Source organism: Aphis gossypii, chromosome X, assembly GCF_020184175.1.
Source record: "Aphis gossypii isolate Hap1 chromosome X, ASM2018417v2, whole genome shotgun sequence".
In the NCBI taxonomy this organism is placed as follows: Eukaryota; Metazoa; Arthropoda; class Insecta; order Hemiptera; family Aphididae; genus Aphis; species Aphis gossypii.
In genome coordinates this window covers 57219476-57232523 of record NC_065533.1, presented here as the reverse complement: position 1 = coordinate 57232523, position 13048 = coordinate 57219476, and the positions used below count along the sequence as shown (strand labels likewise).

Sequence of the window (13048 nt, the reverse complement as noted above, 5' to 3'; positions counted from 1 at the left end):
CGGTGATTGCACTAATGACGTTAAAACGTGCAACCTACGCCCACCTGTGATGCACCGCAGCACGCGCGCGTTAATATTTGACGAGGCAGCTATGGGTTTTTGCGAGATATATAATATACCTAATACCTATACGTTTTATTGTTCGACGTTATAACGACCCGTCGACGACGTGCAGAACGCAATTCGATTTTTGAAAACTCGAAATCAAAATAATAATATAATAATTAGTCTTTGCGGCGCTCGAGAAGCGCTGAGAAGTTATTGTGTTAGGTTCATGATGACAATATTAGCTCGGTCGTGCGCGGTCGCATACGACGACCATCAAGCCCCAAACGAATCGTAATAAATTAATATAGACAGGTGTAATGACGATAATAAATAATTTATTCGCGCGTGTTGTGTACACACCGTGTGATTCACACGTGATAAATAAAATATACATAATACATATATAAATAAATATATCGATGACGATAACAATAATAATAATAATAATAATAATAATTAAAAATGGCCGAAATGTTATATATGTACGTGTTCCGCGGTTATACAGTAATAATAATAATAATATGACGTATGACGATAAAATGTATATTTAAATATTACAACACTTCCGCGACCGCGAGTGGCGTTTCCGCCGCGTTGCGGGTTTGTTGTTGTTGTTGTTTACCATATTATAATAAGGGCGGACGATAATAATATTGTATTAATGTCGTCCTCCCCCTCGACCGGAGCTTCCGCGCGGACCGGAAGTGGTCGTCATAATGTTATATATAGGTATATTATATGTACGTCCCGCCGTCGGCGACTTCCTCATCACCGGCGTCTCCTCGGCGGCGCCGCGGCCGCGTACGGCGAAGCGTTGTAGCCGCCGGCCGCTGCGGCCGACTTGGCGTGGCCGGCGTACGAACCGTAAGCGCCGTACGACTCGGTGGGCGACGTGTGCCACGGCGTCTCGACGATCTTGTACGACGGCGGCTGGCTGTCCTTGTTCTTCTTCAGCACCATGATGAACTGCGCGATCTGGATGAGCACGCTGATCAGGCTCAGCCCGACGCTCTTGAACGCGAACACGTGCCCGATGGCCGCCGTCAACGTGCCCAGGATCATTTTCACGAAGCTCAGGCCCATGTGCAACATCTCCTTGTTCTTGTTGCCGCCCTTCTTGAGCCTGCCTGAAAGCAACGAGGTTAGCGCCACGGCGTTATTATACTTTATATATACATAATATATAATAAGCAATATAAAGTTATATATATAAAATAATTATAAATTTATTACCAATTAATATTATATATAGTTATCGATATTCTATCGTAGGTCACGATCGTAATGCGATTCGGGGCGGGGGCTAGGGAGACTTTGAAAATATAATTTATGATATTTTTAAATAAACGTTTTTTTTTCAACTTGTTACTGAAGCTCCAAACTGTAAAAATCTATGTGTATTTATTGACAATTGACCATGTGCATATTATATAACTATACGCAAAGTTACATTTTTGTGATGACGATTTATTATATTTTGTATTTTCATACGCTGCAGCGATGGCGACGTATAATTTGTACTAGAGAGAACGGGTTAAAATATAGTTTGTCCAAATCTCTCAATGAGGAGATTGCAATGAGACAGTTGGATACGTGAGTCAAGTATAGTAACATAGTAATAGTAATAAAGTAATCAATATACCATGATATTATAGGTTGTAGTTCAAAGAAAGAACGATTAAAGTCATAAAGATGGGACACGCCGTAGTGGTCACTATACAGTTATGGTTATTTCGTGTTGGATCTCATACGTGAAAAAAGTAGTTGGACTCATCACTCATCAAGAAAAATAATTTGTTCCACTACTGGACTAATATATATATATTATATATACTTATAATAGTAAGTTGTACCTAGTAAGTATTCAACCCTCAATAGCTAAAACTATCTCCACAAGCAAATTAATTAAGTTTACTCGTTTTGACTACTTCCCTTATTTGCCTCCAAGCTGGGTTCACACGAGAGAATTTGACTTATTTACGTGCATTGTGTAAACCTAGTTTTAGTCTATTAGTCTATGGCGTTCTTGTTCGAATATTTATGTTATGAGTGTACGGCTTTGTATGTGAGCTTTTTTTCGTGATTTTTTAAATTTATATTTTAATATTGGCCATTTATATAGAAATATAATTGTTGATAAGTCTAAGTGTGTGAAATAAGTTTAGAGTGTCATTGTATTATAATATTATATATTCATAGATCGCATATTGAAAAAATTCTCAGAATACAATTATGTGCACAATGTTGGTTTAACCAAATTTTTATAACACATCTTTAATTTAGATATGCAATAGACTTGCAACTATGTAAAGAAATAATATATAAGTATATAATATATATATATATGCGTATATGGTACTGGAAGATACTTATTATCACTATAATTTTAAAATATTAAAAGTATAAGTTATTTCTTTACAGTTAATTAATTTTGAAGTTATATACAAAATAGTAAAATATGACACCAAATTTAAAAATATCAATCATAAAGTTTTGAAATTGATAATTTCATAATTTTACGATTAGTTTCGTATAGAAAGGATCTATTGAAAAATGTAATTTAGAAAAATATTTTAAAACGGATGAATAATTTCATTATAGAAACAGTTTTTTAAATAACTCTCATGGATGATTAAAACATCTTTATAAAGAAAATCATTTTAAATGCATCTAAAAATATCTTTAATGGAAATTGTTTAAAAAAAAAATAGTTTCTGATTTAATAATATAATTACAAAAATCATTGTGACGCATAAGTAATTTACCAAAATTGGAGTCATTATTTGAAGAATATGATGAAAAAAAAATTTAGAAGAAATGATTAGTCTAATGCATATAGTTCACGCAATCTAAACAAAAATGTTTTTTTAAACATTTTTTATTAAGTATATGCGTACATAAGTATATATGAATTAGGTAGCTTCTAGAATATAGTTTTCACTGTAATCCACTGTACCGATTTGTTGGTAAATAAACATAAAAATATTTTCTCTTTGTGAGCTGTAAGCTGCACATTTATTGCTAAATTGTGTGACTAGAAAAATAGAATTTAATATATTTATTTAACGCATGGATTCACCAGTTTGCGAAAAAATTGTTCAGATTTTTGATTTCACAGCGATTTGATAAAACGTAAACGTTAACAATATAATCGGGACTAATCCAACTAAATAGCATGCAGAGTAATAGCACGTGTAACATTGCAAATTGATAAATTGAAAAAAGTAAATTAAAAAATAAATCAATAAGAAAATAGCGATTAATTATGTTATCTTAATTTAAAGATTTTACGCTTGTTTTTAAAGGATATCATATATAAATATTGTACTATTCAATATTGATGAATGATGAACATTATTATTTATTACTATTACCATTGAGTATAGATAGTAGGTATACAGTATTATCTATACTCAATGCTATTACATATAACTCGTATTTTTTTTACAATCTGATAGTTTTGTGTACTTACCACAGTTCACTGTTTAATTCATTAATTGTTATTTTGAATTTTAATACAGAAGTCGTAAAATCAAATAAAAATAATACAAAGATTTGTTCTGATGGTCATTGATGTAGGTACACCAATATTATAAAATAAATAAAAGTCGTTTTTAAAATGTTAAGGTAAGTTCTACAACTTTATTTCTATATCGTATTACCTAATGATTTGTTTACACATTGTGATTGATAAAAAAAAGAGTTGTAAATAGAATCTTTTTGAACTTTTGAATGCTGTATCGCGTGTCACACTGTCACCAGAATATATCACAATAGGTATATGTGATAACAGTTATTAAATTATATTTATAGATTATAACCTTTTTACCATAACATTTTTTTTATAAATAAAGAAAAGATATTTTTTTCTTAAATCAAATTGTTAGAAGATTGAAATACATTTTTTCTTGCCTTTTTTTATACTGTTTTTTTTCACTTGCATTTACTTTTATTTCCTAGATAATTGCAGATTATAGGTACAAATAATAATATAAGTTAAACGAAAGTATTATGCTTTCAATGCTTTTTACAATACATTGCGAGTACTAAAAATGCAGGTAGTTTTTATCCAGCCGTGTACACATTTATGTATTCGCCGGGTATTTGAGTGTACTGTTTATTATAATTTGTAATTAATGATAATAGAAATAAGAACATCGAATAAAATGCTAATGTGAACTTAAGTCACTGGTCGGGACTAACCCGACTGTAAGTATAGGTATATGCAGTAGTGTGCATTAATAATAGAGCAAATTAAGTAGTTGTGGCAAGAAAACACATAAAATATAATATTATAGTTTAATGCTTGGTAAGATTATCTCGATTAATAAATCCGAACGAGTGTCTGAGAATGCTCTAAACATTAATTTGTATACTTATACCTAGGTACGTTTTACGCGTACCCACGATTTAGATATAGGTACTATTGTAATTCAGAAAAAAGAAAATAACTATTTACCTACATGTCTAATGTACGTTATAGATACTTATATAGTTATATATAATCATAGTAAGTAATAACAACCAATATAATAAGGTCAAACAATAAGGTCATGTAATGTTTTTTTTTTTATATAGACAGAGGAAAAATGATATACCTTTATGAGCTGCATAATGAACCCAAATTCGTAATTGCCGAGCTATTTATATATGTTTATCTTGTGTAAACCATTACAAAAATTCAGTGCGTATAACGTCGTTACAAAGAAAATTACGCGATGCTACGGGAACTTCGGATAATTGTCACAAGTTAGTTTTTCATTACTTCTATTCAACGGTGCATGACCACAAAGAGTACAAAATAATACAATAACTATGTGTGTTGGAAAAAATACTAAAGATACAAACGTTTAAAAAGTAAATGCTATCATGTCTAAAAAAAAAGAATAAGTAAATAAATAAACGGTTCTAGGGATTATTCGATTTCTTTGAATTTTCAATTCCAATAATCTGTGTTTTAAAAATTAAACATAATCAATGTTTGCATTTTATAAAATTATTATTTATTATAATATGAAAAATAGGTATCTACTAACCACTAAGTTTTATATTGAAATCTTTGAACATTATTGTTATTTTTGAATAAAATAATAGTAAATTTAGTAATCCAGAATGTTGTATAGCTATTTTTATTATATATGCTTTGTATTACAGTACTATATGATTATAGTCATAACACCTTCTACTCGAAACGTGAAATCTATACAAAATATTTATTAAATGGCTTTTTGAATATTATTCAAACGTTTACATCACAATATAAGTAGTGATTGGACAATAATGGGTAATAATAAAAAGGTTATGACTTATGATTTTACATGTCGATCCGTAGCTCAATTGTCAAATACATCTATTTGGAAACCATTAGATAAATTTGCGTTAAGTAAGTTAAATGTACTTAAATAAGTAAATAACTAGTGTCTAAAACGATTTGAAACCTACAGTAGTCTTATAGATATTACCTGTAAATACATCATTAGTATCTGCGGTTTCTAAATCTCGGGGTGCGATGGTGTCAACAGTGATCGGGTCAACATTGCCAGAAACCTCAGATCCTGCTGATCTGATGTTCCTACGATCCATAAAGCCATGACACGAGCAAACAGCTACAGCCAACAACACCACAATTGATAGTAATTTGTTCATTATATATATTTTGTTTTTTTCAACGACTTAAAAATCTACAAAAAAAAAAAAAAAACAAGATAAACAAATAGTTATAATATTTAATCGTAATGTCTAACGATTCACAATTAATATAGATTCGTTGTGCACAGTTTAATATTTTTAAAAATAAATATATACATGCAGATAAGCACTAAAAATTGACCAAATAAGTTCTGAGAAAAAAAAATCAAGCAGAAAAAGCTTGAAATTCTCAAATCCCGAGCTTATAAGCATCTATAGTCAATACGTTATGATATTTTATGGCAATATTTTAAAACGATCTCATGCTCATAGTGGGCTTTACTTATCAATAATATGCATATCAACAGGTTACTAATACCTTGTTATTTTATCAGCATACACATCAAATAGCTTAAATACTGTTCAAATCAGATAGATATATTTATTTTAAAAAATTAATAAAAAGTGCCTAACTGTTAATAGTAAATATATTATTCTAATCCCTAAATCATTAGAATAATTCAATAAACAATGTATTTTTATAATATTGAAAATGAATGCATGTGTACTGTTATAATCATATAGAATATGAAGAATAAATTATTTAGACAATTATATTCTGTTAAAAATAAAAATTATATCCTCAATAATTTAAGTTGAAATCGACTAAAATGTATGTTGAATATCTTACATTTATCAATTTTCTTGATCTAACTTTCAGAGATACTCCAAATTTATATGTGAATATTTAAGTTATAAAAATAAATAATTATTAGATCGAATAGTATTTAAATATTATTTTAAATACATTATAAATTTATTTACTTACGTACCTATCTATACAATATATCGATAACGTGTTAAACAACGCTTTTGTTTATTATTATTATTTTTTTAAATAGTTTGTAAATATGGAATTTCGAATTAAAATGTAATTCATTGTAATATTATACATCCAATCCGTATACTAAATGCATTTGTTGCTAGTTATACTTGAAGAGTGTGACAAGATGTTAACCAAAATTGAAATATTCAAACTAATCAAACTACCTACCTATCCATTATATAACAAATCAGTCTACACTAGGATTTGTCATGCTATTATATGAGTAGATACTTTTACAAAACTATACAACCAGTTATTTTATATTTTATTCTAAAACAAATGTTATTGAAACTATTTCTATTATAGGCTGATTATAATTGGGATTTTTGTGTTTTAAATAGTCTATAAATCCAAAATTCATCCGGATATCCGGAATATGAATATTGTCTGAATATGGTAACGCACTTTCATGCAGCAAATTCAACTTGTATACTAATCTAATAAATTTCTCTTGATTTCTTTTCTTTTTTTATACCTATAAAAATAGCTCATTGTGAGCGAACGCTAAATATATAACATATTAATTAATTGTTTATTTCCTGTTATTTTTTAACCAGATGATACAGAAATTAATGTATCTTCTACTGTTCAGTGAAAAATAAAAATTTAATTATATATTAGACGTAGGTACGCATTTAGGTATATGAAATAAATTTTTTTTTATGTTTGTCGTGTTATTGTTATTTTTATTCTACCAAGTAAAAGAATACCACTCATGGGGTAATGTGATATTATATACTTCAATGAAATAGTTTATCGTTTCATACACACCTATGGATGTTATTAACAACCAATGCTCGTATACGAGCTGTTAATATGAACATTGGTTTACTTTTCATCACACCTATACCGTACGTGTTTGTGTGAGTTTAATTTCGAGGATCGTTCTAGTTTGCATAATGATAGTCATTTGTCTTCGGATCGAACGGCAATCGTGAGATCCCGGACTCGGGAGTGGAGTTCTACTTATGTATATTATTATTTAGGTATACGTTTTCGACTAAATAATTCTATTGTAATCGACGGCGTCTAATATCATGCGGGTGTCCAGTCGCAATGAAAACCGCAATGTGACGGTCGCGAACGGAGATTCGTGGCTGGCACCCGATACTCTCACCCGAGTCTCACCGTATATTATTATTATAACACACATAGGTATTTAGTATCCATCATGGACAATCAAATGGTAAATATGTGTATAAGCACTTCGACTGTTTAATATGCATGTGCGCGACGATCGGATTTCTAATAATGTACCCATTGTGTCCGTTAATTATTATTTCTATAATCGAAAATCCTAGTGCGGCGGCAATAACGATTTTAAGTCTTTAACATCATTCCAGTCGCGTTCCAGTCGGAAACCGAATCGTTAATATATATCACGACACTTTGGAATATTATATCAACAACACTGCAGTGTTTCGCAGATAGACCATATCCGTTTTTAACTATACTAGGTACCTATACACAACCATTAATAATGATGACGGTGATTCGCCACGAGCTGTGGCAACAACAAATACGATTATTAACATTCGACGAGCGGTTCTAACTGTTATTTTCATGCGATTTTTGTAACGATTCAAAAATTTCAAACCAGCACAGATGTGTTTTGGTACCGAGTCGAAACGTTTCCGATACTCGCAAAGTTACGCACGCACACACGTACAATATTCATCAAACGTCATTTCACAAATCAATATTTATTACACGTAGGTCATACATATATCATATAACTCGTGTATTTATAGATATGTGTCAATGAATTCGATTAATTGTATATTTATTCTATAAGTGCCTATAACAATAGTTTAGTTTTATATTGCGTTTTTATAGCAGACATCTGTTGCATGTATAGTATTATTATTGTTAAGTATATTTCAAACCACTATTTAATGAGTGACAAAGATGTTTAATTTTTAGAATTGCTGATGAACCAGTAAGTTTCAATCGAGTGATGTATACCTACACATTTTAAATCAGGTCATTTGATATTGAACTCGAAATCGTACAATTGCAGAACATGACGTTTGCAACCTGAACGGTACACAGTAGTAGGTACAGCATAGCACACACACATTATATTTTAATTATTACAACTATTTAGTTTATAAGCGCAGACTATACTTTGTTAACGATAACATTCATTGTTTTTATATATTTTTTAAACGTAGTCGTGTAAATATTGCATAATACATTAAAAGTTTTGAACTTGATCTGCATAATGCATTTAACTAATGAGTAAAATGAGTAAGATAGTACTAAAAATAACATATAATTTACATTTTTTTGTTTTTCGAAATTTGCAATACAGATAGGTTACTTACAGCTACACTTATACCTAACATACATGTCATATTTTATAACACTTGAGTACTTAGTTATATTACTTATTATTGTTTTCGTGTTCTTATAGAAGTGTCTACGGTTAGACTGAAATGATTTGCAGTTCTAATGAAATTAAAATAATTGATATAGGATTTGAATGAAATAACAGTAATATAATGTATCAATTATTATTATAATATCGTCTGTCGATGCACCGTTTATTTCTTTGTGCGAAAAAAGAAAATCGCTTTAAAAAAAGTCATGAACGTCCATAACCATTCATTGTAAAACAAAAAAGCAAAACATACTCCTCTACTTGTGTTGTTTTCTTAGCACTTTTTTTACTGTGGTTATTTATACTGTAATGAAAATCTATGATTTGAGCAGTTTTTTGAGGAGTTTGTTCTATTATTTTGATCGAATTAAAACTGTCAAAACTCGAAAGATATAAAAGTTTGATCCCGAGGGTACCAAATGCTCGAGCTCCATTAGAGACAAGATTAATGCTCAAGAATTAGCTAACAAAGGAGGGGCGGTACACAGACGTATAGTATTTCTTTTTCACAAGAAGACAAGTATTATTAAGCTAAGAACTACTTCTCAACGTCAATTTACTTATGAAAAAGTAATTAGAAATTTAGAGGATAATTTTATTCAAATTAAAATTATTACTAAATAATTATGATTCGAGTCATTCGAGAAATGAACAATTGATTGTATTATTAATAATATTAAAAGTGTTATCGCAATCTATAGTTTTGTAAAAATTAAAGTACTCTCATAGGAATCCCAAATTAATCTTATAAAATAAGATTCCAAATAAATCTAAAACAAGAAGTGCTTCCATTCAGCGTGAAATCCATGTATCTAGTTTTATATTTTATCGAAATTGCACGAAATCAAATACATAAGACAGGATATATTCAAGAATATATGTATATATATATTGTAATAGTTTGTTGAAACATGTCATTGGAATTTTATACATTTATAAAAATGTGTTTATAAGAATTACCAGGTAACTTACATTACAACTCATTAGACATACTAGACATATTACTACAGTGCAATAACATTACCAAGTTAAAATGGAATACATTCCCCGCACGTACACTATACATTTGATATTATTTATTGTCATTCACAATAAATCAAATCATAATAATATTTTTTGGACGATATACAACGATTTTTTATATAACTTTAATAGACCATTAGTATTTTCTGAGTATATTTTTTAATCAAAAATAAAAAAAAAAATTACAATCAGCTTAAAATATATGCTAATGAGCTAAACTATTACTTTTTGACAATCAGTCATCTGCAGTGTACAGCACTTGTGTTGACCAATGTCCGCAATATATAAATCATTATGTTAAATTGTATAACAATCAAATTGTAAGTACTTTAGTTTTTATGGTTGTTATTTTTCTGGTAGTTATTTTATATAATAACAATAATAAATAAATAAGTAAATAAAAAAGTATGTTTATCTACGCGCCCTATTTATATAATTAATTATCTCTAAGCAGTCATATGGAAACTACTATTTTAGTTATAAGTATAATATATTATTATGATACAATTGGAGGAACCTAAATAATATAATTAATATTTATAGCTGTATTAAATTACAATTTTAATTTGACTGGATTGTAAATTCAAAAATACGAATGTTATAGATAGTAATGAATGCAATATATTAGAGTTTTAAATATATATTACAATTTATTTGATTTGATAAAATTATATAGGTAGATAGATACATGTGCGATATTTTGATTTTATGGCTTTATTTGATAGAATAAAAGTTTTTTTTATCGTATGTACAATTTTTTATACACATTTTAAATTAAAAACACTAAACTATATTAGTTCTCGATGTACTTAATTTATTGTTTATTTATTTCAGTACACATATTATTGTATCTTAAAGTACTTTTCTGTGTCTAAATAGAAGTTTAGTAACTTTTTTTTTTATAATTTTCCGTCTTTATTTGAAAGTGGTCATTTCTTACTTTTTTCGCTAATATAATAATATTTTCGGGTACCTCATTTAGTTGGAAAAATATTGGATTCATTAAATATCAGACTCAATATATTTATCAGCAGAAATGTGACATATTTCAGAAATCATTGTGTCAGAAATAAACATAGTTTATTGTTATTCGTATTTTAATATTTATATTGAATATCATCAATCCTGTAATGAAATGTCTAGTACTATGGTAATACAATAAGTTTTTTTGCATAAGTTAATAAATAAATCAATAAAAATAACCATTAAAGTATAAATACATTTTATCTATTGCACATAGTTAATTACCTATTGTACTTTTGTATATTATAAATATGAAGGTATAAATAAATATATTATGACAGACAAACATAATTTATTTTAAAAACTGTTTTAAAATATTAAAGAAGATACTAAATATTAGAAGGAAAATTAATAAATCAAGAATCATTTCAATATTATTTTATAAAAGTGACATTACATTTAACATATCTTTGAATCATTATAGATACACGTATGTCGTATTGCTACTCATAAATATACGATTCAAATTTAATTTTTTAACATTTAAGTTCAGCTTAACGTTTATCAATAAAAATTAATTTAGTGTGCTTGTAAATTTTAATAGTATAAACAAAGTAAAATTTTATAGTAATATTATTTTGTGAATCAAGTGTATTATTTAGTATACAATCTTCAATAGTTTTTTTATGGATATTTTTAAGTTTAGAGAAATTTAATATTTTTAAATTGTATTTAAATTTGATATATTGTTGACTTATTATATAGGTACTTTTTTTTTTGAAAACACACGGGTGGCTCCTTTATATCTCCATATCTGTAGCACGCTTATTAATTAATTAACTTTTTGCGAATTGCATTATATAGATTGTATAACAATTATACTTTAACATTTTAAAATAAAAATTCCGGTATAATAGATAGGTAATATTATAAAACTCTTTAATATTAAGAAATATTTAGTAATTAGTATACATAAATATCATGTATTTATGTACATTAAATAAAATATATTTCTTATAACAAAAATTGTGTTTTGAATTATTTACTTTTTATCTGGTTTAATAGGTACCTACTATAAAATAATTTGTAAAGACTGGTTTCGTATTGACTATAGGCAAACGACATCAATTCATATCGTTCTTAATCAAAAACTGTTTCTTAACTCTAAAGTCGGTTTCTAATCGAAAATCAAAGCCTTCCTTAAACCAAAATGCATTTTTAGACTTCTAGGGAAGGCTTTTATAATACAGCTTAATCGTTTACCCGCGTATACTGTCCAATAACTATTATAATATATGTATGAGCATAAGCGTGCGCGCACTGTACATGTAGGGTGTGCAAGTATACATATCTAGTGGAAAGACACTTTTTTTGGATGCCATATAGTCTCAAAATAAAACTTTTAAAAAAATTAAAAAATATGTAAGTACGATCTATGTTAATTGCGGGGCTTAATTGTGTGGTAAGAATTATGAAATTATATCCTTTTCAATAAGAAAACATGTTTTTGCTTTTTAACATACAAAAACAATTTTTCTCTTAACAATAAGTAATAATGTTAACTGAAAATATTTCTAAAGTATTAGTATATGAGTCTTTATATCTTCTGCGAGCACATCATTCTATCAGCTACACACCCTGTGTACAACTAAATGCACCAGTTCAAGACGTACTATGAGCGGTGCTCTGAGTGGTCTCCGTTAATTCATATTACCATACCTACATAGTTATAATGTCGTTATGATAACTGTTATCGGTACAACACTTTACTGAAGCTTAATACTGAATATTTGTATAGGTACCTGTTGACTCGGGAGTCGTCGACGGTGTATATATGGCTGTGCGGCGGACGATCGAACGAAAAATAAAATTCGCAAAAGTCACAACAAACCGGAAGACACGCTGCGTAAAAAGGCGATCGGACAAAACGACGGACGATATGACTCGTTCGTTTATTAATAACAACTCGATACGTGCACTAAAGTATACTATACGAAACGTGTCGAGGAGACTTCAGCGACGTCGTGTACGTGTTATACCGTTGCGTACTGTGCGAGTGCTGGACGCGTTCGCAAAATGCTCCGGTCGAATGTTCGCCGTTACAGTCCGGTGCCGGG

The 13048-nt window shown here is 28.9% G+C and overlaps 1 protein-coding gene and 1 long non-coding RNA gene across 2 annotated transcripts; one reads left to right on the top strand and one right to left on the bottom strand.

Moving 5' to 3' along the window:
- Window positions 1-363: 363 nt before the first annotated feature.
- On the bottom strand, window positions 364-13048 carry LOC126552126 (uncharacterized). The gene is made up of 3 exons (XM_050206680.1): window positions 12734-13048; window positions 5511-5729; window positions 364-1175 (listed from the first exon to the last, which is right to left on the bottom strand). Exons 2-3 carry the CDS (start codon window positions 5692-5694, stop codon window positions 817-819), a joined length of 543 nt encoding a protein of 180 aa, XP_050062637.1. The 5' UTR covers window positions 5695-5729; window positions 12734-13048; the 3' UTR covers window positions 364-816.
- On the top strand, window positions 1182-1824 carry LOC126552127 (uncharacterized). Its single transcript, XR_007605969.1, has 2 exons — window positions 1182-1641; window positions 1704-1824. It is a non-coding gene; the product is annotated as an uncharacterized LOC126552127 (long non-coding RNA).

Excerpts from the sequence above, each read along its gene's own strand:
- LOC126552126 (XM_050206680.1), bottom strand. The coding sequence starts at position 5,694 with ATGAACAAATTACTATCAATTGTGGTGTTGTTGGCTGTAGCTGTTTGC. Across the intron at positions 1,176-5,510 it reads TACTAATGATGTATTTACAG|GCAGGCTCAAGAAGGGCGGC; the intron begins GTAATATCTATA and ends CGTTGCTTTCAG.